This window comes from Leptonychotes weddellii, chromosome 8 (assembly GCF_054177405.1).
Source record: "Leptonychotes weddellii isolate Sample4059 chromosome 8, ASM5417740v2, whole genome shotgun sequence".
In the NCBI taxonomy this organism is placed as follows: Eukaryota; Metazoa; Chordata; class Mammalia; order Carnivora; family Phocidae; genus Leptonychotes; species Leptonychotes weddellii.
Genome location: NC_138376.1, coordinates 82,773,039 through 82,798,989, shown reverse-complemented (window position 1 = coordinate 82,798,989; position 25,951 = coordinate 82,773,039). Strand labels below are relative to the sequence as shown.

Here is a 25,951-nt window from a genome sequence, read left to right as displayed (position 1 = left end):
AATATTAAATGTAAGTTAAAGTACATATAAAATGCTTTAGAAGAGTACCTGATACATATTAGCAACAATATGTTACCTATTTTATTAATATTATCAAATCTGAAGCCATGAAGTATAGTGTCTGTCTGCTTCCAAAATCAAATCTGAGACTAAAAATCTGAGTTTTGGTTTTAAAGCTCCTCATCAATTGGCACAAAATTACCTAACTGCTACAATAACTATCAAATGTTCACCGTAACACAGAATCCTGCTTTCCAAGCCCTTTGTACCTCTTTGCGTTTGGTTTAAGACATCTTCAGTCCAGGTGCCCCTTTAGGAGCAAAAAGACTATAATGGGTGGATCACCATAGGAAATCATAAAAAGAAAGAGGGAGGAAAAAGGAAGATGTGGATATTGTTCTCAAAGACAGACTGGGGTGGGGGGCGGGGGAGAACTTGTCTCAAAGTAGATGCTTAATTAATATTGGTTGAAAGAATGTTGAAATAATATAGAGGTTCATGAATTTAACAGAAACATATACAACCAGTCCCTGGTGTATAGATATATGAGTGTTAAGTAATTGATAAAACCTTCAGTAAGATACTAAAGATATTAAGATTTAAGTGCCCAAGGAAAATATGAGTTTGATGTAAAGCGTGTCTTTCCCAAATTATGTATTGGAACTCCTTTTTCTTGATTCAACACAGCTTAGTTATCTGTGATAGTTGAGGATAGAGGAAAAGGATAAAGTGAGGGTTATCACCAATAAATAAAATCTGGAGCTAGTCTCCAAATACTATTTAATTTCCCTCTGCCCACCTTCCTTGGGGTGTATAGAATATAATGAACTATTGAGGGGAAATACACATACATTTTGGACAGCATCCTACAGTATTAGTAGTAAACCTCCTATGTTTTATAGTACAGGAAATAATTGATATGACAAGTCAAGCTGGTCTACTTAAAATAATTCTTTTTAGGGAACTAAAACCAGCAAATGGTTAAGCAGTACTTGAAGAAAAAACAAAAGGTGGTTCTTGAAGATTTTTAGAGAAAATATCAGTAACTGCTTTAGAATACTTTATAAATTTGGCAAGCCAAAAGCAAAATGAAGAAAACTATCAAGTATCGTTTCACAGTGTTTATATGTCTCCATTGCAAGTAACACTCTGTCAGTTTGAACAAATACTGAGGTTTGCACTAAATATTACAATGATGAAATCTGTAGCTCTTGAAAATCCTTTCTAAATCCTCAGAAAATTTTCTTCTCAAAGAAGGATATGTATTGAGTAATAAAGAGGAAAAATTGCATAGAATAGCACTGTGTAGTCTGTATAGTTTCCTGGCTTGCTTTGAAGATTATATTTGTATGTGACTGTTTTTACTCATATTTTTGGATTTGGACTATAACATTTCATTGTTGCCACCCCCCCCAAGGAATTTTGGAAATTGAGTATTAGGGAATTTAAAAAGAGAAGAATCTTTTCTTACAGATATTCCCACTCTTAACCTCTATCCACAAACAAGAAAGAAAATTCTATTTTATTACAATTACACTAATATTTTAAAGTGACTTTAATGTACAGAAGTATCTGGCACAGTAAGGATGAAAGCAAAATTATTGCTATGTTATTAAAATCTGATTTTTTTTTAAGGATTGGTGAAGAGATTTTATCTTTTTTACTTTTAACTCAGGACAGTATATCCTGTTTTATAATGTGCTCTGCTCTGACACTATATAATTTTTTTAAAAAAAAACATTGACGGTTGGACCTCATCTGGAATGGCTGAGTCCTTACCTGTTTGCTTTGTGGTTGGCTGAAAGCTGTTGCTAAGCTTGTTTTTTTGTTCTTAGAAAATGTTAAAAGTTGAGTGTGACCTACTTGAACTGCATCCTGCTTTTGACTTTGCTTTGCTCTTTTTCCTGATCCACATACTTTTTTATGATATCTTTTGAAGTTTAGATATTTTTCAAACTCCCAATTTGTAAATTTACTGTGTAATATTTTAGGGTTTTATGGTTTTAATTGTATACTTGTGCAAATTAAAGTACTGTGGTTTAATTTTTTAAATCTCGTTGGATACTTTTTGAAAGTTGAAATTTCTGACAGAAAAAAAGTTCTAATTGTAGAGAACAAATGTATTCTTTAAGAACCTACCTATTTTAAACACAAAAGATTATTTGGATATCAGTAATATCTTCATTGTTACTAAAAACAATCTCAAAGTACTATGTTGTACCTTTACTAAAAAATTTAGGTCAAATTTTTGTGATTTAGGATAAAAGCTCTTATTGATCATGCTGGCATGTGTGTCACTGAAGGATAAGATTGACTTTATTCACGTTTTCTGGAGAAGGGCTAGAAGGATTGATAATCCTTTCAGTTATAGACCAGATCCAGGACAGGCTAAATGAAAGTTCTGTTGGAAGGCAAGTTTGGTTTGTAATTCAGTAGACTGTCATAAACCATTGTGATTCTAAGAGCCTTTTCTCTTTAAGGCTCTATTTAACATTGATGGGAATGAGACTTTGAACTTAAGCTCACACACACACACACACCCTCCCCCATTGCATTCAGCTGGAACCAGCAGAAATCCTTGAATCATTCTCTGAACCTTAAAGCCTGACCCAAGCCTTGTGTGGATAATGTAGGGAGCTGTAGACTAGCATGGATCCTCCAAACCCACTACGAGTTCTAGAGTGCAGATCAGGAGATGTGGGGTATATAAGGCAGTGATATTCAAATGTGTTACTAATTTTTTTGTCAGCACAGTCTTTAGTCAAACAGTATTACCAGAATTCTGATGCAATATCTAAAACTGTCATTTTATTAATGATGTCTTTAAGTTTAAATAAATAATTTATCAAGTCAGTGTGAACAATGGGGCTATGTTATGTTTTAAACAAATTTGAAATTAAGGGGTTATGGATTATGGATTATGACTGCACTATTATTTCTGTATTTTCTTATATGCATAATATCCAGGAAATCTGGATTCACACAGCAAAGTACCCACATGCTGTAGCAGTCCACTCACTGCTATAGTTTTACTCCAGTAGGTGCAGAGAGCCATGAATTTTTTTAAAGGCTAGAACGCACTAACTATACCCTTCCTAATCACTGACAAATTTACAAAAATGTTCAAACATGTGCTCACAGAGATAGTGAAAGAAGCTTTATTTAATCCAGGAACTGAATTACTAGTGGCAACAAATTATTATTATGGTGGTTTCCAATGCATAATGTTGATATACATTAGTAGGTTGCCTTGACAAAGAAAGCTTAAATCTAGGGTGCCTGAGTGGCTCAGTTGGTTAAGTGACTGCCTTCAGCTCAGGTCATGATCCTGGAGTCCCGGGATCGAGTCCCGCATCGGGCTCCCTGCTCAGCAGGGAGTCTGCTTCTCCCTCTGACCCTCCCCCCTCTCATGTTCTCTCTGTCTCTATCTCATTCTCTCTGTCTCAAATAAATAAATAAAATCTTTAAAAAAAAAAAAAGCTTAAATCTAATATTTCATAATGACTGTAAAGTACTTGTAAGGAATGGATCCTAAGAAATACAAACCACTGGTAATGGAACAAGCCTGGTGCAGGAGGAGGTTAGATTCTGGTTAGTTTAACACTCTTGATAAAATCAGGAATTATATTAACAGACAACTTTAGAGCTGAAATAAAGTTTGCGAGAATATGAAGTTTACCAGCCCTTCATTTTAAATTTGAGGGGGCTAGGGGCACCTGGGTGGCTCAGTTGTTAAGCGTCTGCCTTTGGCTCAGGTCATGATCCCAGGGTCCTGGGATCTAGCCCCGCATTGGGCTCCCTGCTCAGCGGGGAGCCTGCTTCTCCCTCTCCAGCTCTCCCTGCTTGTGTTCCCTCTCTTGCTGTCTCTCTCTCTCTCAAATAAACAAATAAAATCTTAAAAAAAAATTTTTTGGAGGGGCTAAAACTGGAAGGGCTGTTAAGAGATTTACAGACTGGGTTTCTGCTTTTTGTTTGTCTGTTTCAGAATTGGGCAGTAAACTAGATGACTCCCCATTTAATGCTCCCTAACAGAATCCCAAGCTATCTGCCAATCTGTGTGACTTATGTGAGAGGTGTAAGTCTAAATAAAATAGACACCCAAACTCAAATTAAGATATTTCTGCTTGTTCATAGGATATAAGAAATTAAATGCATATAATTTGGCATTTAGTAAATATCTATAAATAATAATTGAATGCTAAGTGCTTACATAATATTAAGATTTCTGTTAATTGGTAATATAGCATTGACATCTGTATATAAACCTATGCCAAAATGTATTTTTAAAATTAGAGTTATAACAAATTAAGAAAGAATACTACCTTCTCCAATTTGTAATATCTGAATAAAATCCTATTTTAGAATTTCTCAGTCAGTTGCCAAAAATTAGGAAAACCAGATTTTCTCTTACTACAAATGAAATGATCTTGAATTCTGTTCAAGTTTAAGCTCATGTAAAAAACATAATTTTAAAGTGGACTTATCTCTTTTTTTGAGTATTTTTAGCTAACTAGAAAGATAGTAGTGATAAGTAAAAATAAACATTTCCGTTGAACTACAGTGCCCTGAATGTATATGTACTGTATGGACAAAGGGGAAAATGGCCCACAGAGGTACAGTGAGGATTTTGGAGGGCAGAAGAACAGATGGGAAGGTTCAGTGAATGGCATTTTATTTCTAAGAAGCTTAATAACATGCAAGTAGTCTCTAGATGTAGCCTTATACTTTGTGACCAGGGTAGGCTCTACAACTTAATACCCTCTTGGAAAAGTAGAGATCTCAGAAGGAGGCAAAGAAAGAAGGTAATTTATAGGATTAAAGACCTACAACTAAAGATTATCATAGAGGAACTGAGTGGGGATTCTTTGAGCTGTGTAAGAAAAACATATTGTAAATCTCTATTCACTACATAGTAGTAATAATCATGTGGTGGGGTGGGAATGGATAGGGAGGTCAGCATAGTTATGAATAAAAAAATAACTTGATTAGGGGCGCCTGGGTGGCTCAGTTGGTTGGGCGACTGCCTTCGGCTCAGGTCATGATCCTGGAGTCCCTGGATCGAGTCCCGCATCGGGCTCCCTGCTCGGCAGGGAGTCTGCTTCTCCCTCTGACCCTCCCCCCTCTCATGTACTCGCTCTCTCTCATTCTGTCTCAAATAAATAAATAAAATCTTTAAAAAAAAAATAACTTGATTAAAAGATTTTAGGGGTGGGGCGCCTGGGTGGCTCAGTTGGTTAAGCGACTGCCTTCGGCTCAGGTCATGATCCCGGAGTCCTGGGATCGAGTCCCACATCGGGCTCCCGGCTCAGCGGGGAGCCTGCTTCTCCCTCTGACCCTCTCCCCTCTCATGCTGTTTCTCTCTCTCTCTCTCTTTCTCTCAAATAAATAAATAAATAAAATCTTAAAAAAAAAAAAAAGATTTTAGGGATGCCTGGCTGGCTCAGTCGGTAGAGCATCCAACTCTTGATCTCGGGATCATGAGGTCAAGCCCCATATTAGGTGTAGAGATTACTAAAAATAAATAAATAAAAGAACTTAAAAAAATTATAGATTACATATTAAAACCAGTTCTTGCCTTGTGCTCACAAACAGAAGTACTTTGAGAATTTAAAAAATATATTTTTTTCAGGGGCACCTGGGTGGCTCAGTCGATAAGTGTCTGCCTTCGGCTGAGGTCATGATCCCAGGGTCCTGGGATCGAGCCCCCAATTGGGCTCCCTGCTCAGCAGAGAGCCTGCTTCTCCCTCTCCCACTCCCCCCTGCTTGTGTTCCCTCTCTCGCTGTGTCTGTCTCTGTCAAATAAATAAATAAAAATCTTTAAAAAAATAATAAAATAAAAATAAAAAATAATATATTTTTTCATATATGTTTTTAGAGTTGAAATCCAGCTCCTCAAAAAGTATTTTAAAAATTATGCAATACAGTAGTATATGTGCATAGTCTGAGAAATACTTTCTACTTGAATATGTCATATATTTAGTACCTTTGGTGACTTTCTTTTGAGTTTGTATCACTTCCTTTTTCTCCTTCTTTAAAACTTCAGTAGCTCCTAAGTACATATGTGATAAAGTCCTAACTCTCAATTGCCCACCACTCACCTTTTACCTGAACCTCAACCTATTCCTTAAACCGATCGTTATTTAACTCAACAATAATGCTGAAAAGTAAGTCACCTCTAAAAATTGTAGCATTTTTTAATGAGTTCTCCCATTTAATTTTGAGATCTCAACAGACACTTTATTTCCTGTCATTTCACCTTAGGCCTAAAGATGTTGAAAGCCAGACTTGGTTACAGAATGTTCATAAATCTTGTCAAACAATGATATGTGTACAAGCAGTGTCTGACTTGTAAGTACCTGCCTGACTTAACAAGTGAGCTATATATACCATTGCCTGAACCTATACAGCTATCTTTGTAGTGCGAGGAGAGCAAGCAAAGAAAAATCAAAGAAGCTTGGGAGTATCTGTGGGTTCCCAAGGAGAGAGACTCTGAAAAACAGAAGTTGCTTTAGCACAGCTGAACCCAAGGACAAGCTGATTCCCAAGCAGAGCCTACCTGCCTGTATAGTAGACCTGAAACCTCCAAAAATGTTTGTCTAGATGGCCCAAATCTTTCATAAACTGAATATTGAACGTGAAATTCATTATTAAGCTTTCACTTAAGCTTTTTTTTTAATAGAAATTATCTCTGTGGAGTTCATTCAGTACATATTTATTGAGGGTCTACTATGTGTGAGGCACTTGGGCATTGCAAATACAGCAATGAACAACAACAACAAAAAAACCAAACATTCTGATTTTATGAAGTTTATATTCTACTGAGTCAGACTAAATAAATAAATTAGTATGAGATATCAGTACCTCATACAATAAACTGTGAACTGTTTTAAGAAGCCTTTTTTCCTAGCACTTAACCAGTTATTCTAAGAGGAATAGGGGTAGGTAGTATGAGTACCTTTTAGTAGACTCAGGTGGAGTCTTCAGGTAGATTCAGGTAAGTTCTATAGTGGAGGAGCTTTAGGTACCATAAGGTTACTAAAGGCCTGGGAAAAGACACTAAGAGGAGTGACAGGGATAGAGAAGTAGAGGAGAGAAGCAAAGACCAAGATCACTCATTCCATGATTTCTTTCTTTTGAAAAAAAAACCACCACCACCAGATCTCATCCTGAGTGTAAGAAAGGGAGATAGATTTTTTTTCCTTCCCTTTTGTCCTCAGAATCAAGAACTAAGACTAATACATAGTTATCAAAATTTATAAAATACTCATTAAAAGAAGCAACCCAACTTCTGCTGCTCTGGATTCAGACAGACCTGGGTTCTAATCCCTGATGGCAATTTACTACTTTTATAATCTTGAACAAGTTACCCATACTTTATAAGTTTCTGTTTTGTAAATTTGGAAATAGAAATAATTATCTTCCTTATATATGTCAGTTGCTTTAGTGTCTGATAGATAGAAGTTGGTAAGTTACTAGTCTTATTAGCCTGGAAAACCTGACCACAATTTAACATGCTTATTCTTTGGGGAAAGTGTTTTTCTAATTTAAAACCACTGACATTGTTTGGAATATTGTTTAGTTACAAATATGGGTGATGGCTTATGAGTTTCTAAAACCCTATGCAGAGATTTAAAACTGCATTTCTAAAAGAAGAAACCCCAAAGGAGAAAATGAGAGCAAAGATCTGTCGACAGTCTTGCTCCTTTATAAGTGATAAAATTCTAAAAATTAAATTGAAGAAGTGAGAAAAGTAGAGGACAAATAAGAGAACAATGTAAAATTAAAGTTCAGTGCTAAAAGGATCTCACTGTACTCAAAACATGATGTTGAAAGGAAAAAAGTGCTTAGCAGACAAGCTATATATATAAAAACAGGAAGATATGAACTGGAGGAGAAAAATCTTGACAAAATTAGTAAGCAGAAGTAATCTTATAAACCAGCATTCATTCTACATAAAATGTTTTAAATGATAATAGGACATTTTTCAAGAATGTTTTAAGCTCACTCTTAACGGCATTCTTTGGTTTAATGGCTGAAACCACTGCTATGTGTGTTTTCTAACCAATTATTAAATATAATTCCTATTCTAATGAATAGATCTACAAATCTGTAGTACTTTAACATAATTCCTTTGGTTAATGGGAAAATTTAAGGTTTAATAAGTGGTCCATGAAAGTGTGATTAGGCCTTCTGGATTGGTAAGTATTCATTCTACTAAAATACATCTATTCTTTTCCATGAATTAACTATTTTTAAAAGTCTAATGGATGTAGGAAAGCCAGTTGGTCAGGAGAGCAGCTAATTTGAGATTTATTTCCTCAATTTCAAAAAGAAGAGTATGAGGCATGATTTCCTTTCTCAAGAAATGTATTATGTTAGAGAGACAAAATCCACCTTCATCCCTACCCTTTGCTTCATTCCTATTGTTCTTCAGACCCACAATATTGCCTTGCCGAAATTGCCTCAGCAGCCTTGCTAACTCATCTCCCTGCCTCCAAGTTTGCCCCTTGCAATATAGTTTTCTAAACCTTGCTGAAATGTAAATCTGATGTTTTTCTACTGTTTAAAACTTACAATAACTCCACAGTAGTCTTAAGAATGAAATTTACATTATTTAATGAAGCTTGAACAAGGTCCCTCCTTACTGTTGATCTTTTACATGAACTCTATCACTGTCCATACCCACCCCCCTTCCAGACCAAATAAATTTCCTTTATTCAGCTTCCCTGTTTGGGCCACTCTTACTCTTTCCTGCCTCTGGGCCTTTGCACATGCTGGTTCCTTTGCTTAGAACTCTGTCTCTACTCTCAAGCCTTCTTCCCTCTTGTGCCTCCCTCCCCCCAGACTTTCTTGTCAAGGCTTCTCCACTAATCCTCTAAGCCCCAACTCAGATGTTCTTCCTTCAGGAAGCCTTTGTTACACCACAGTTTCAAGTCCAGACTCTCAAATACATCATAGTTCTCAGCTCAGATAAAGTCATTTGACACCACTCTGCTTTTACATAGGTATGTCAGCTCTGTTCTTGAGAAAATTAAGAGTTGAGACCATTACTGATAATGACATGCAAAAACCTCACTTGATACTGCTGAGTAAGTCTACCAAAACATTTTTAGAGGAAAGGAAATATTTCAGAATTACTATTACTTCTTGGATTAATCAGGATTCTTCATAGAAGAAATAAAATGTTGAAATGTTTAAGTAGCAGATTTAACTGCTGGCCTATAATGATAACCTGTTATAAATATCAAAAGCCTAGTCCTTTCCAATTAGTGTTCTGTGCTCAGGATTTCATTTTTTTAGCAGGTGTTTATTGCATGCCATGACACGCCTAGCACTGGGGGTTCATTAGAAGCACCTTCAGGACATCTGGCCTACTCAAGAAGTGAAATCTATTACCAACTTTTTATTGAATGATTTGAAACAAAACATTTCCAGAAGTGAAATCTACACAATGATATTTGCAGGTTAATACATTGGTTGGAATTCTTGGTTACTGTAGATTTATTTGGAGGCAACCCTTTTAAGTTGGAGAATAAAGTAACTAATTCACCATAATGCTCTATTGTAAAGGGCAGAAATTAGTACTCTTTGAAGAACTTAAGTCAGTCTTTATAGAGACCATAAAGGAATCTTGACGTTTAATGACTTAAAGGTCCTCAGTAAACCACTGAATTAGAATATGAGTTAAAATTATTTTTCGTTTTATGTAAGGCAGCATCAAAATAAATAATTAAACTGAAATTTTCTGGGGAAAAAAAGTAATCCTAATTGCAGTTTCCTATACAATTTTACTGTATGCTTCTTCAATAAATATTTATCAAGCTCTAAGGATCAAACCCTACTATAGTTTGCAGTTTTGATTTGCATTTAATTATTTTAAACCATTTTTGGGTTAGCTAAATGCATGCATTTCCCTTGCCTCTCATTAAAAAATAGAAAGTTAAGCATTTTCCATTTTGCAAATGACATAATTTTAATGTCACAAACAAGGTTATGCCCTAGTAGACAACTAACCCCACAGAAAATAAAAATCACAGCTCTACTCTTACAGAAGCAGAGTCATCATTTTCACATACTTCTTTCATCATCTAGCAGTATGGCTCACAACATCATATATCAAGTCCATTTATGTTTCCAAGGTATTCATCTACAACCAGTTTATCTTGGAGGGTATTGCTGCAAATTGGATGATTTACTGGATTTATTTTTGCTGCTTGTTTGTGACTGAGTGGGCATTTGATTACACTGTTTGCTTTTGTGACGGTGCTCATAGGGAGAGAGCTTGGAAGCCTCTGTAGCCTTTTCTTTTATGTTAATATTAACCCAAAATTGCTTTTCTTGACCAGTAAAAAAAATTTTTGCATGCTTTAGCAATTTGTAAAAGCAGTGTATGAGAACATACAGCATTTATCTTTTTATCTGGAGAAGATAAAAAATAATCATTTTAACCTGCTTTTAAAATATGACATTTTAAGAGCTATAAGAGTAACATATTCTTCTCTGAGACATTGTATCCTCACTTCTAAGACTGAAACTTATTTGCATTTAGGAGTCCTGGTTCTGTGTCTGTCAGTTTTTGTAGATTTAAACTCTGCTTGTTTCCTTCTGTCAGAATGTTCCAACTTTTTTTTCCTAACCTGAACATGTAAGCTTTTGAAAACACAAGAGCAGACATGCAAAAAGAGATCTTACTTAGAAGTTGATTTTTTAAAAAAGTTAATGAAGCCATGTAAGGAAATAGTGTTAACACAGGACTTGAGAGATTCGCGTTCCAGATCCAACAATGTCAGTTATTTATGCTCCTTTATAACCTATATTTTCTGAAGTTCTTCATCAGATTTCAGAGAAATTCTTTCTTTAGAACCCAGGGCAATTATGAGAGAACATTAGAAATTTTAAAGCCTTCGAATATACTCGCGAAGAAAAAGGAAATTCAGAGATAGCTACCGAGGCTTATTTTCCATGTAGGAAGAGTGATATTATTGTTTGTACATAGCTTACCAAAACTAATTTTATATTGAATATAGACCACAGTCCGTACTTGCTCCAACATTCTGGGCCCATTCAGCGTTGTTTGGGCATTATGGGAAAGGACGAGAGGGATTTCAATAGTTTATAAAATGTAAAGCGAATTTGGTTCTTCTTGGTGGTGTCAGGATCAGCACAGAGGTTGGTTGCTCTTTCGTTCAAGGTAAATGAATCCGAGCGGGTGGAAGGAGGGCAGGCTCTCGACTGCTGATGCCGGGGGCAGGGGCACATTTGCCTTTCACTGACGCCTAAGGGCTTGCGCCGCACCTTCCAGCCATAGTGCCAGCCGAACGAACCCGTTCCCGACCTGAGAATCAGCTTCTGGGGGGAGCTCGGACGCTCGAAGTTGTTTTTCGCTGGGCCGCTTCAGACCGCCCATCACCGCCCATCACCGCCCGCCCCACCGCGTCAAGGGGGCGGGACTCCGTGGCGTCGCGGGCCGGCATTGGCGCATGCGGCCGCCGTGCGGGCGGAGTGACGGCGGGGGCGGGGCCGCGCGGCTTGTTTGTCCGCGACGCACCATCGCCGCGCTCCGCGCTGACTGAGGCGCTGCAGCCTGGAACCTGGCCGTCGGTTCAGCGCTCGCCTTCTCGGCACCGCGGCGGTTCTTCTGCACGCCCGCAGCGGTCCCCGCGCCGACATGCGCCTGGCCACCACAGCGAACGAGGCGTACACGGCCTCGTTGGCCGTCCCGGAGCTGTTGGGCTGCAAGCAGTGCGGCGGGGGCCGCGGCCAGGACGAGGTACCCGGGCGAGGGGCCGGGCGGGCGGGTACCGGGCAGAGCTGCCTGGGCTGCGCTGAGGTCGCGACGCCTCCCCGCCTTCGTACCTAACAGCTGCGGAGAACGCTCCTCGGGGGGGGGTGCTCCTGGAGCAACCGCCCGGCCGGCCGCCCTGCCCGGCGGGGGCGTCTCGGGCTGGCCCGCGCCCCACAGGTGAAGGGGCGGCCTGCGGTGGGTGGAGAGACGATTTCCATCGTGAGCCGGCCCTGGACAGAAATTGCTGAGGCTGGCAGAGACAGCTGCCTTGGTCATTTAAATGGAAGTCTCCAAAACGTAAATAACGTTGTCTTCTGTACAAGTCTCCACAAGTCAGAACCGAACAAAGCTCTAGTCTGACGGTAGAACAGCCTGTGGATTTTTTTTCCCTTCAGCGTCTTGTCAAAACAGATTATCAGTGACCCCCCGCTCCCTTTGCCTCCTACTTAAAAAAAGAAAAAAATACATTTGAGTCAGTTAAAAGATAATGTTGCCTGGAATACGTATGTTCTGCCAGCTCTATGACGTTAGGTAGTGTTCACCCTTGTTTATGAACCATCCCTTTTGTGTCTGAAATGGCCTTCAGAAAGCTGTTTAATCGTAACATTTTGTATTTTCCCTAAGTGGTTGTAAATAGGGCCCCATTTGAAAGTTACTAATAAACCTAACTAAAATTTGAACCTTTAAAAGACTCTTAATTCAAAAGCTGACAAGGAGAAAGTAGAGAAATAGTAATTAAAATTTGAATTGAAATCAGAATGCTGTGTTGCCTTATTTCAAGAAATCTAAATAGGAAGTAATTTCTCTGCAGCATTGCCCACTTAAATGACTCAGTTTTAGTATTTATATTTTTTGTAGATGGAGTCTACATTGTGAATGTACTACATATATTCATATAACTTTAAATGAAGACACCTTCCTATGAGGGTTGTAGAACAAACTTTTCTAGCTTTTAACATTCATAGATACATAATACGCTCCTACTTGTTTACAGATAATACAACAACCAAAAAAAAATTGTTATAACTGTTCTTTGGAAACTTTATCAGAGAGAGAAAACTGTGTGAAAGTGTTGAAATAGCATTTACGGTTTCTGTTTGCAGGCCATAACAGATCTTTTCTCATTTTGAGTAGAAGCGATCCCCAGTCATCGTGCTTGAATAGATCTGTTATTTCTGGTGGCATTTGTGTGCAGAATCCTCGTTCTGGCCCAGATCTAGAATCTCTAAATATAGCCATGTAAACTGGAAGATAAAGAGATACATTTTAGCTTGCACAGTGCTTATGGGATTGTGTTTAGGAAGCTAGGAAGCGGCTGTAGAGTTGTATTTTATTTTTAACACATCCAGCATGTGAGAAAATGTTAGGAAGTAGTGCTTTATAGGAAAACTTCACTTTACAAAAGAATAACATGACTCTTTCAAATAGCAAGCTTCCATAGTGCTTTAAAATGAAACACTTTTCAGGGATGGAACTCTTGACTAAAGTATAGAATACACATATGGCTAAGTCAGCCTTACAAATCTAGTAATTTGAAGTCCGTGGGTTATTTTTTAGAATGTATTTCATAGAAGACTGGATACTGCAAAATGAGGTACCTGAACTTTCAATATTTCTAAGTTCCCAAGTAGAGTTAATGACAATTTTAAAAGAAGCACCAGTACATTTTTTATAGCAGGATTTTTTTTTTTTTTACAACACTTCTGCATCTCTTCATTTCTATTTAAAATTTTTGAATGTCAGAAGGCTAGGACCCATTTATAGGCAGTGATTCTCCTGAAGAAGGGAGAGTGGAGTGGCAGCTCTCACATGTCACACAATTTATTGTTGCCTGGTTGAAGTGTGTTTCAGAAAGCACATACTGCTTTTGTAATTTTTAAAATCAAAATATCAGTACTGTGGTCATTGGTATAAAACATCTAGACAGTTTTTTAGAAGTACCCCAAGTGCAGTGAGAAAAATCATTCAAATGATCTAATTATATTTATTTTTCAACTAGTTTTGCAAGTGGGTAGACACCAAAAGCCAAGAAATGCTTTTATTTTGCATTTGTGGCAAATCATTCATTCTTTCACTTAAGGATATTGCTATAGATTCATAAATGTATCTGTAATACATTTGGAAATTAGAACAGTACTTCTAGTGTACAAACACTGATTCATACAGTGATAAAATACATATATAGTCTTTCTGTGATACTGTCAACATTTGCTAAGAATTTTCATATACTGAAAATGAGTGTGTTAATATTATACACTAATGAAGAAATAGATCTTATTTCAGAGATTTGCAGCAGTGTTGTCATGGCAGAGGCTGTTGCTCTCTTTTTTAAAATGCTGATTAGGAGGATTGTTGAGAGGAGAGAACTGTTAGTTCCCATGTTAGTTTTTCCAGCCACACCTTCACTGAGAGCCTGTGAGGTTTGTGCTGTGATTAGCATCTACATCTACTTTTTAAACAAGGCCTTTTGCTGTTGGCAGTTCTGCCTCTTAGAATCTGGATTGGCCAAAATTTGTTCAAAGTCTGCAATTCATTTTCTTTAACAGCTACAGATAAGGCATAATTGAAGTAGCCTTTAGGAAGTTATGAAATGCAGTTCGTTTGGCTTATGATCACCCTGTTAAAGACCAGCAGTGCCTTTTTTAAATCAGTACCTGCTAGAAAATAGGGTAGTTAGTAATTTTATCATGTTGACTAGGAAAAGAAGTGTTTCAAAAATGAATTTTCCAGAAAATTGAAACTTTTAACCTTTTAGAAACCAAGAATATTATTGTATGACAACAATGATATCCAAAAGGACCTTTAAGGTATCAAAACTTTTAAAGAGGCTCCAAAAAGTAGTAATTAAAGACACCAACTCTGGAACCAGATTTCTTAGATTCAGCATCTACCTCCACCACTCACTAATACTAACTGAGCTAGGGACTTGATTTCAAATTGTGTACATATATTTATAAAACATTATATGTAATTATTACTTTATATTTATAACTGTGTCATATAAATATATATCATTTGATATACATATAAAAATATAAATAATTTGTAAAATGATCTCCTTCCTGCCTGAATCTGGACTAGGATAAATTGGAATGGAGTCTTAGAGTTCATCATGTCATTTTCTTGTATCCCTCTCATGTATCTAGTCTATTAAGAAAGAGAACAAAGGGCATCTTTTTGAGTCTAGCCTTCAAATATAGGATAATAAATTGATGTGAGTCTAGAACAGCACTGTTTCCCATTATATCAGTTTTGATCAACTCTTTTTGGGAAAGACTTGATTTTTTTTAAGTATATGGCTGTCTCCCTTCTCCCCTTGCCCCAGTCTTTTCTTTCACTTCCTCTCCTTTTCCTTCCTACCATTTCCCTTTCTGCTTTTACATGACACAAACCTCTCACAACCTCTTCAGCCTGGTAAGAAGTTGACCCTGGTAGTCTAAGTGTGAGCTGGGTAAAATTCTATTTTACCTGGAACTACCCTTAAGTAAAATAATGAAATTGAAATCTCAAATGTCAGAGACTTTTTCCATTCCTTTCCTTTCTTCAGTTTTTCTACTTTCTGTCTCCAGCTTTCTTGCCAGACTGGTACCTCATCAAAGAATTAATGGGACCTTAGCACTAAGAGGTTATTAGCATAATGGGTCTATAATCCATTCCAAAGAATGTTTGCTTTTGACTAACATCCTGCTTTGAAACACATAGTTTTTCATTCTAAAAGAATATATTTCTAAAGGAACCAGGAAGGAAGGTTTTGCCCATTGAAGGCAAGGAATAGGCAGACAGTAATACCAACATAACCACTAAATTTGACTGTAGGGGTGGACTTTCACAGACTTGAGAATTATATAGGACCATTGGGAAAGACCGTTGCCATACCTATAGGAAAATACTCCATTTCTGAAACTTTGATAGCCAGTTTCATGGAATTCTAAAGCTATTCTTTTATGATAGTTCAATATATTTTTGGTATAGAAACAAAACCAAATAATATAATTCAGCCTCTTTGTCTTAAGGCCCATGTGCTATCAGTCTTATTAATAAAAATATGTATATGCCACCCACATGTTGCTGTAGTTGTAAAATAAAGTCCTAGAAATAGACTTGCTAATTTTTTTCTCTCCTTACAGATAGTAACATAATACATACATATTATGCACTTTGCTTCCCCGCCCCCCCACAGGCACACACACACAATGTGCATCTTTTAGATTCTTTTAAAGCCAACTCATGTAGAATTGCTTCATTCTTTGTAAGGACTACATGCTATTCTAGTCTATGGTCATAGTACATTGAAACAGTCCTGTTGAGTACTTAGGTTGTTTTATATCTTGTACTATTAGAAACAATGTTGCAGTTATTGTCTTTTTACATACATTTCTGTGAGTACGAGTTAACATTTAAGATGAAATTGTTGACTCCAAGGATTTCTGACTTTTTAATTTCAGTCATTATTTCAAATTTCCCTATTCTATAGGTTGTAGTAGTTTATACTTATGTATTTCTTGATCTTATTTCCTCACATTTCAGAACACTCCCATCAGAAATGTGTAAGTAATGAATGACTGTTTATCCACCTCCTCTTTAGCACAGCCTGTTATTAAACTTCTGATCTTAAGCAATCTTTTAGGTGAAAATAGTATCTCAGTGTAGTTAACTTGAAGTTTTATTATGAGGTTGATCATTTTTCAGCCATTTGTATTTCCTTTTCTTTGAACTGTCCTTGTCCTTTGTTCATTTTTCTATCAGGTTATTGGGGGTTTTCTTTCTGATTTGTTTTTTTTCTGGTTTTCTTCATGTATTCAAGAAGTTTAGCCCTTTTGATATAGGAGTTGCAGATATATTTTGCAGTTTTCTGTTTGCTTTTGACTTTTTATATGTTTATTTGTCCCATGTGAAAGTCTTTTATGTCATCAAACTTAACAGTCTTCTATTTTATAACGTCTGGGTTTTATGGCATTCTTAGGCCTAACTTCATTCCATGAGTGTTTTCTTCTAACACTAATGTTTTCTTGTTTTTGTTTTTACACTTACCTCTGATTTGTTGTGGAGTCAAGTATGATTTATGGTTGCAACTTCACTTTTTTCTGAGTGCCTATCTAGTTGTATCAAGATTATTTGTTGAATAATCCATTTCTCCTCCATTTGAAATGCTACCTTTTTATATACTAAGGCCTCAAGAATAGTAGTGTCTCTTAGGTATAAAATGAATAATAAACCCTTGAAATGGATGTTTTCCTAAAATGCACTTTATTTAAGATAGTGAAGAAATGAGAAGGAATAAATATTGATTTTAACCTTAATATTTTGCCCAGTATATTTTGTTTGACATCTATGTAATTGGATCAGAAATTCAGCAGTTAGAAAGGCTAATAGAGTCATTGTTTTATATAAATGGCTGCATTTGTGCCAAGATGATGTATTGAATAGCAGGAATGTGGGGTTTTTTCTTGCATTTTTTTATAGGCTATTAAAATCAAGACATGCACGTGGCTAGACCAGTGAATTGAGTGCCTCTTCTAATGAAGGGTAGAGTTAGAGCATTGCTATGTTCAGTCTAAGTGTGGAATAACCAGAGTAAGACATCACTGGCTTCCAGTACATGTCTATTTGAACTATATTTCATAAATTTAGTTGGCAAGTATAGCCTACTTTGAATCCAAGTCTTAAGTTCTCCCAATAAAGATTTTCTTCAGTTTTGTCCTGCCTGCTTAATTTTTAAAAATCCATTCTGCTCAAAAGGTTTTCATTCACTTGGATCAGATTTTTTGAATTTTTGCCACATATCCATCTCTGTCTGCCCCGCCCCCCTTTTTTCTTCTTTGAAAGGAACATCCTGAAGGACTTTTGGAAGCAGTAGAAGGTAGAAATAATATTTGTATGTAATTATATAAGGAAGGGTTGATATTTAGATGTGTAAACTCAAGAAATTTTTGGTTTTTTTGAAAGAAATTGATAAGACATGAACCTTAAAGAAAAAAGTTGTATTATTTTAGTTTTGTTTCTGTAGCACTCTGTATTGGGGGAAAAGATGGGCCCCTAATGCTTGATTATCAGTTTTTGTTAACCACACTATACGGTCACATAAAATATAGGATTTTAGTAGATTCCAAGTACAGGATTCTAGATTCGCTATGTCAAAGGGCAGAAAACCTTTATTTCTTAAATAGTTGAGCTTCTCAAAAATATAAGCAAAGTTGATAACATTATAGTATATAAAAAATTTAAAGCAAACTCACAAAATTCGTTTCTCTAGGAATGTTTTACTCTGCCACAGAGAAAACATGCCCTGCAGTACTTTCTCTTGTGGATTTAAGTAACTACTTTCTATTTTCCATAGTATTTCTTCTCTTATTGTGAAGTGTTATTATAGATGTAATAATAATTACACTCCTTTCAGTTTAAGACATATAGGTAGAAGTTAGGGCTTTTTCATTTCCTGAGAAGATACACAGGGATTGATGTTTTGGTTGGTTGAGTTTTGGATGTACAAACACATTGGTCCTATTTTGTATCACTGACAATCCACAGGGTTGGTTGCTATGTGCTGAACTTTCTGTTCTAGACTTTCTGCCAAGTACTTTATGTAAAACTCTGGTTTTAGTCAAGCAGGTTTTTTTGTTTTTAGTCATATTATAAGCGCTTGTCAGTTATGTGATACAAACAGAAGAGTTGGTATGTATATATGGCAATGAAAACAAACCACCAAAACAAGCCTGTCTGTTCAACTGGTTGTTTTTCCCTCCCATTCCTGTAGCCTCAGTTCATGTTGTTTACTGCTGGAGGCCTAAGATGGTGTAATTTTCTTTTCTAGGAACTTGGAATTAGAATTCCTCGACCACTAGGACATGGACCAAGCAGATTCATCCCAGAAAAGGAGGTATGTTGTTTGTGAAAGCACATAGTGAACCGTATGCTTTTAAGGAAAAGCTTCCATGACCCACATCTTGGCATCTGAACGACTGTTGAACAACAACATGTTTTACGCAGAGTTGATCACAGTTAATCATCATGCTTTGGCAGTGAATCTGTGGGATTAGAAAGCTGTTATAGTCATGTTGATTTCTAGTATTTCATGATGTTTTTCTAACACCCATATTTAATCAAGGAATGGTAAGACTTGTTTTTGACCAGTGATACTCCATCTCCTTATATTTAGATGTTTAGGTGTATGCCCATAAGCTGAGTTACTTGGTCTTGACCATCTCCACAGACTGGTATCAATGCAAGATTGGATCTTTAATTCTAAATATGTAAAAGCTCCTATGCTTTGTTTTCAAAGATTGTTTGATACTAATTTTGGTTCTCCTTAAATGAGTGAGAGTAGGTGTTACAAGGAAAGGGGAAGGGCTTTAGTGTCTGTTTGCAAGCTCTGCAAATTTGATAATCTAAATCTGCTGCTTTTTCTGGATTCTGGCCAAGTCTGCAAGCAGCCTATCTAGATGGCCTTTAATGTTCAACCTTTGTTGTTTATCTCCTTCTACATAATATGTGACTGTTTGTTCTTCTATCTTGCTACCCATTGAGTTAAATTTTCAGAGTTATAACACCTCTCTCAAGTCAAATTTAACCTGCTTCTAGAGGACACTTAAAGAAAATAGGTATGCACTGCTTTCTAACACCAGTTTACAATTTATGTAACCATGGTTTTCCTCTCTTTTATACAGATTCTCCAAGTGGGGAGTGAAGACACACAGATGCATACTTTATTTGCAGATTCTTTTGCTGCTTTGGGTCGTTTGGATAACATTACATTAGTGATGGTTTTTCACCCACAATATCTAGAAAGTTTCCTAAAAACTCAACACTATCTACTGCAAATGGATGGGCCATTACCCCTACATTATCGGCACTACATTGGAATAATGGTTTGTAAACATTAAGTGAAAAATTCTTTCTGCCTCCTTTATTAATCTTTTTAAGAGATGGTTAATGCTTTAAACACAGGGATAAATGCTTATATTCTGACTTCTAATTGGATTCCTGTTAGGTAGTATGTGATTTTCTTCTTTCTAAGTAAGTATACTCTCAAGTATAACAGTAAAAAGAAATATGTTTTATATATTCTTAAGGACCATTTTCCATTAAATGAGAATAAAGAACACAAGATTTATTCCACTATTTTAAGTAGTTCACATTGACATAAGTGGTGCTACTCCTGTTCAGCTTGTAAATTATACTCTTATTTTATGGTTGGCACCTTAATTGAAGTTTGTTAATCTGAGGATCTGAAAGTTGTTATGTAAATACAATTTCTAAGACAAATACTTCTATCAGATATTTTGTTTGTTCTTGGGATATTTCAGAGGTGCTTTCTATGGTATATGTGATTTTTTTTTTAACGTCATACAAAACTGCATTTCTGTAGTTTATGGAAAAGTTGCAAACATACTAATCAAAAACTTGCTGTTTTGCACATTATAAAGGAAGATTTTAATATTTATAGTTAGAGTGATCTTTTTGTTTTCTCTTCAGGCTGCAGCAAGACATCAGTGTTCCTACTTAGTGAACCTCCATGTAAATGATTTCCTTCATGTTGGTGGGGACCCCAAGTGGCTTAATGGTTTAGAGAATGCTCCTCAAAAACTACAAAATTTAGGAGAACTTAACAAAGTGTTAGCCCATAGACCTTGGCTTATTACCAAAGAACATATTGAAGTAAGTAGAAGTAATGTATCTAGGTGTCACTTAGAGATTTTTTTTAAATAGACTTTATTTTTTAGAGCAATTTTAGGTTTACAGAAAAATGGCGCGAAAAGTACAGAGTTCCCATATTCTACCCCCTTCAACCTCCCCCCAGTCTTTCCTCTTAACATCTAGCATTAGTATGGTATATTTGCTGTAATCAGAGAATCAATATTGATATATTACTTTTAACTAAAGTCTGTTGTTTACATTAGGGTCTACTCTTTGTGTTGTACAGTTCTATAGGTTTTGACAAAAGCATGTCATCCACCATTATACTATCATATAAAATAGGTTCACTGCTCTAAGAATCCTCTGTGCTCCACTTACTCATCTCTCTCCCCTGAACCCCTAAACCCCTGCAACTACTGATCATTTTACTCGATAGTTTTGCCTTTTCCAGAATGTTACATAGTTGGAATCATACAATATATAGCCTTTTCAGATTAGCTTCTTTTACTTATCAGTATGCATTTAAGATTCCTCTGTGCATTTTCTGGGCTTGATGGCTCATTTCTTTATTACTGAATAATACAGTGTATGGAGGTACCACAGTTTGTTTGAAAGCCATCTTGGTTACTTACGGTTTTGACCAATTATGAATATAGCTGCTATAAACATTCACATACAGGTTTTTGTGGGTTTTTTTGTGGACCTAAGTTTTCAACTCGGGTAAATAGCTAGGAATTAGATTGCATGGTAAACCTGTGTTTAGCTTTATAAGAAACTGAAACAGCCTTCTAAAGTAGCTGTACCAGTCTCCATTCCCACCAGCATTGGATGAGCATTCCTATTTCTCCACATCCTTACCAGCATTTTGATGTATCAGTGTTTTGGATTTTAGCCATTCTGATAGGTGTGAAATGGCATCTTTTCTATCTTTTTCAAATGCCATTTAAACTAGTTCCTTCTGGTTCTGTCTATTAATAGAATAAAGGTAGATTGACATTCTCTAAAAGTAACTACCATGCAGTAGAAATTTTTTTAATTTTTTTTTTTTTTAAGATTTTATTTATTTGCGAGAGAGAGAATGAGAGACAGAGAGCATGAGAGGGAGGAGGGTCAGAGGGAGAAGCAGACTCCCGGCTGAACAGGGAGCCTGATGTGGGACTCGATCCCAGGACTCCAGGATCATGACCTGAGCCGAAGGCAGTCGCTTAACCAACTGAGCCACCCAGGCGCCCAATGCAGTAGAAATTCTTAAAAATACAACATATGTTTGGGCTTATCTTTCTATTTCATAGAACACTTTAGATATCATATAATTGGAGCATCTTATTAAGATAAGATTTGAATATGATTAATGTAGTGTCTATTGTATCATCTGGTAATGTAAAATTATACAAGATTATAAAACAGGTAATGAAGCAGAAGGGATATAGATTTGTAAGGCTTTGAAAAATCGTAGCCTTTACCTTGAGCATAATTTTTTAAATATAATTTGATGATTTAGGAATATTCAGAGTCAAGTTGTTCAAACTCCTGTCTTTAAAATTCCTTGAGAAAGCTTGATAATAGAGAAAAACATGGGCATATTTTATACAGTAGCTTTCACTTGAAATACATTTGCATTGAGACTTTGAACTAACAACAGTTAATGCATTCATAATCCAGCATCTGAAATATGGCAGCTGCTTTTAAGCAAAATGCATTGTATTACATTTTTAAATCAGGATTTCAGAAAATCAAAATAATAATGAAAGTGTCATTATCAGGTTATGTTAAGCTCTATTTGTAAATACATAATTCATAAAAAATTATTTTAGCAAATTCTGGGTTCTTCATGTCTCAAATTATAATTTTACTCCAGGTTTTATATAGTGACTAATCCTGTTTTAAATAGATTAAATACCAAGATGAACTATTCACTTTTACCAACACCATAACCCAGTATATAAATATGTTCTCATTTTTTTTTTCTTAAGGGACTTTTAAAAGCTGAAGAACACAGCTGGTCCCTTGCAGAACTGGTACATGCAGTAGTTCTCCTCACACACTATCATTCTCTTGCCTCATTCACATTTGGCTGTGGAATCAGTCCAGAAATTCATTGTGATGGTGGCCACACATTCAGACCTCCTTCGGTTAGTAACTACTGCATCTGTGACATTACAAATGGCAATCACAGTGTGGATGAGATGCAGGTCAACTCAGCAGGAAATGTTTCGGTAAGTATTATCTGTTACAGGATCATCGTAAGACTAATCACAGTAATTGCTGTTTTATTATTTTTTCATGTGACTCCTTAGAAAACCCACCCTGTGAAGTCCATAGAGATATTAGGCCCCTCTATCTGTTCACTCAGCAGGTTCCTCTAAATGCCCAGCACTAGAGTTTAGTGCTAAGGGATATATAAAATTTTAAGACCCTCAAGTAATTTTAGGATCAGGAGCTGTCAGCATGTGCCCCATCAGAGCCAGCTAGTGTTGGAAGGGTGCTGCATCAAGTTGAGGGGAGGCTGAGACCATGCAGCTTGGTGGTCCGAGACTCCCTGATGCTGATCACATTCTTTTCTTTCCTTTTGCATAAAAGAAACAGGCTAGTTTCTTAATTATCTTCCAGAAGATTTAATCAGCCTTTACCTGGAAATTTCTCCTTTTAAAATTCTTTTTCATGTTTAACTTGGCACGAATATATATAAAAGTGAATGTAAATTTATTAAAATGTTTTCACTTCTATCCCTTCTCTGGCTTTTATATTTTCTCAATTTTGTTATTCCTTTGAAACAGACTAGAAGTTGAATTTTCTATAAGCAGGTTTTAATTTCCTGAATACAATGAGTCAAAATTCCCTTTGCATTCTTTTGCTATAGTGAAAATTTAGTTATGTTTCCAAAGAGAAATCACAGCAACAGCATCACAGTCTTCTGAATACTTTGCATAGATTTTTCTCTGTTATATTATTCCTTTGAAACAGATTTAAACAGTTTGAATTACCTTTAATGTATATATTTGACTGTGGACAAGTTACCTAAACTCCCTGGGCCTCTGTTCTTTCATGTATAAATAAAGGTCAAACACAAGGTTGAGGTTTAAATGAAATGTCTCTAAAGAAGTAAAAGGCCTAATCCAGCTGGCATTGATCAGGTGCTAAGTAAGAAGTAGCATTTACATATTGTGAGATTAGCACATGAAGGGAAATATTTTTTTTCCCCAGAGTTGATCACTGCCATGCTGACAAGGGTCAAGACCATCAGTTTCACCCTCTGTTGAGCTACCGGATTAATGTTATAGGCCCTTCTTTGGCCACTGATTATTTATTAAAATATACGGGTTATGAGATGGTCTAAGGGAGAGTATATGTCAGTTGCTAGGATGCTTGGAGTTGGATTGTTGTCCTTCCCCACCTTTGATTTAGTACAAAGCTAAAGAAAATAATGGGGCGGGGGGAGTCTTACAGGGCCTTAGGAGGGGCCAGAACTTGCCTTAAATCTTCCTCAACCAACAAGTATTTTGTCTATTAGTGCTTGAGAGAATTTGAATGTAGGATGGGTTTAACTGCACAAAAGGAAAAGATATTTACCACTTTATATGTATATAGTATATATACATATAAAGTGAAGAGGCCACCTCTTAATGCTAAAATGGTATGGAGTATATGAATAAGCCTTGTTTCATTATAGAAATTCCAAAACTTGTACTTTGTGTGTATGTGTGTGTGCAGAAAGGCAGGAATGCTTTCTGGACAGCAGATGAATGAGCAGTAGCTTTAGTTTGTATGTAGGTACAGTTGGCACTATGTATGTATGTACTCTGGACTACTTAGAAGTAGGTTTTTTAATATAACAAGTAAACTTGAGTTGTAATGTATTTTGGGGAATCAGTTCACTACAAATTGTGACTGTAAACATTGTACTGTAAATGTTTTATAGTTTTCCCCCAATAAAATTTTTGGGGAAAAGGGTAAAAAGAAAAAAAAAAAATAGCATGAGGCTAAAGAAAAAGAACTTGACTATTTCTGGGTATTCCTCTATTACATGAGATAATAGCAAAATAATAGAAATTTTAAATTTCTCTAGTAAAGTCCTCATTCTCAGATGTTGAGTTGGCTGTTTTAAAAGGTTTACACCCCACACTGATGGCACTTGTCAGTGAGTTGATAAAGTTTATTCTTCAGGTATATATCCAATATCTGACTCAGTTACAGATACAGATACTAAAAAACCAAAAAATTTCCTCATACAATATTAACATTTTAATATTAAAATGAAATGCCATTTTTTTTTTTACACTAGCAACTTTAACAGATTATTCAAGGAGCAAAAGAAATACACTTTGTCTCCTTTTCCTCTTAATTCACTATAAATCTATCAAGAATTGTCCTTCCTAAGAATACTTAAAATTTGGCTATTTTAGGAGGAAGTAGATAAAATAGTATAATGAAGAATAATGTGAGTTGACAGAAACCTTGATTGGTTGTTTTTTTGCTTTGGTTTGGTTTTGTAAACCTTGGGTCATTCTTTTAAGCAACATAATCCTTTTCAGACCTTTTTTATTTGGCTGCCAACTCTGTCTCAGGAGTAATAAAGGAGATGTATGTACCAGAAGAATCTTCAATACATCATAGAAACACTTTCCATCACGAAATTGTGAGAGAAAGTGCTTACTATAGGGTATTTTCGTGTAACTGTTAGGATCATATGAAAATATAAAGCACTAGTAGTATAGACTGTTTATTTGTCTCTTAATATAGAATTATCCTGACAAGCTTTCTGCAGCAAATATTTCGCAGATATCTGCTATGTGCCAGGTACTATGCTAGGCTCTGACTATGTACTAGTAAATTAAACAGACAGGTCCCCTGCCCTTATGAAGGTTTGGTCGGAGGGAGGCAGACATTAAACCAGTATTGTGCAATAACAATACAAATTGTATTTGGTGCTCTGAAGGAAAAAGAGTGCTATGTGAGAATAGGGTGACAAGGTTCAGGATGGGGGGATAGGACAGGAAAAACATATAAGCTGACACCTGAAAGACCAGTGGGTGTAAGCCAAGAAAAGAGTGTAAGAGTAGGGGAAAGAACATTCCTAGTAAAAGATATTTATAATGGGGAAAACTTTGGTTTTGTATTTGAACACTGGGATTTGAAATTGGAAGATCTTACTGTTTTATAAGATAAATTCCACAGATTTGATCCCACTTTCATAGTAAGGATGCAGCAGTGTATAGATGTATATATTTTTAGGCTAGTTCAAGCCCAATTGGCCAGTCCTCATGTGTCAGACCTGTCACTACAGATGTCACTGCTATAGTCATCCCAGCAAGTGACAGCTGCCGGACCCATTTGCAGAGGTCAGGTGGAGAATTCCAGCCCTGTAAGGATAGGTTTCATTCTTAATTGGTAAATTAGAGCTGATTACTATAATTTGAAAATGATAGACGCATGTTGACAATACGCCCAATGTGCATAGTTGATGGAAAACCACTTATACTTTGTATCTAACTGAGGAGTTCTGTTTATATTAACTAGTTTTAAATTTTAATT

At 36.2% G+C, this 25,951-nt stretch overlaps 1 protein-coding gene across 4 annotated transcripts in view; it reads left to right on the top strand.

Moving 5' to 3' along the window:
- The window catches only part of SESN1 (sestrin 1), a 109,245-nt gene that overhangs the window by 75,508 nt on the left and 7,786 nt on the right, over positions 1-25,951 (top strand). Inside the window, exons 1-5 of one of the 4 annotated variants that reach the window (XM_006729462.3) lie at positions 11,538-11,770; positions 18,597-18,662; positions 19,450-19,650; positions 20,258-20,440; positions 22,393-22,635. In XM_006729462.3, coding sequence (XP_006729525.1) covers positions 11,669-11,770; positions 18,597-18,662; positions 19,450-19,650; positions 20,258-20,440; positions 22,393-22,635 — 795 coding nt within the window. In that variant the 5' untranslated portion in view covers positions 11,538-11,668. Of the gene's footprint in view, positions 1-11,537; positions 11,771-18,596; positions 18,663-19,449; positions 19,651-20,257; positions 20,441-22,392; positions 22,636-25,951 lie in introns of those variants that run through there. The other 3 variants (XM_006729461.3, XM_031023894.2, XM_031023896.2) reach the window with 3 other exon arrangements.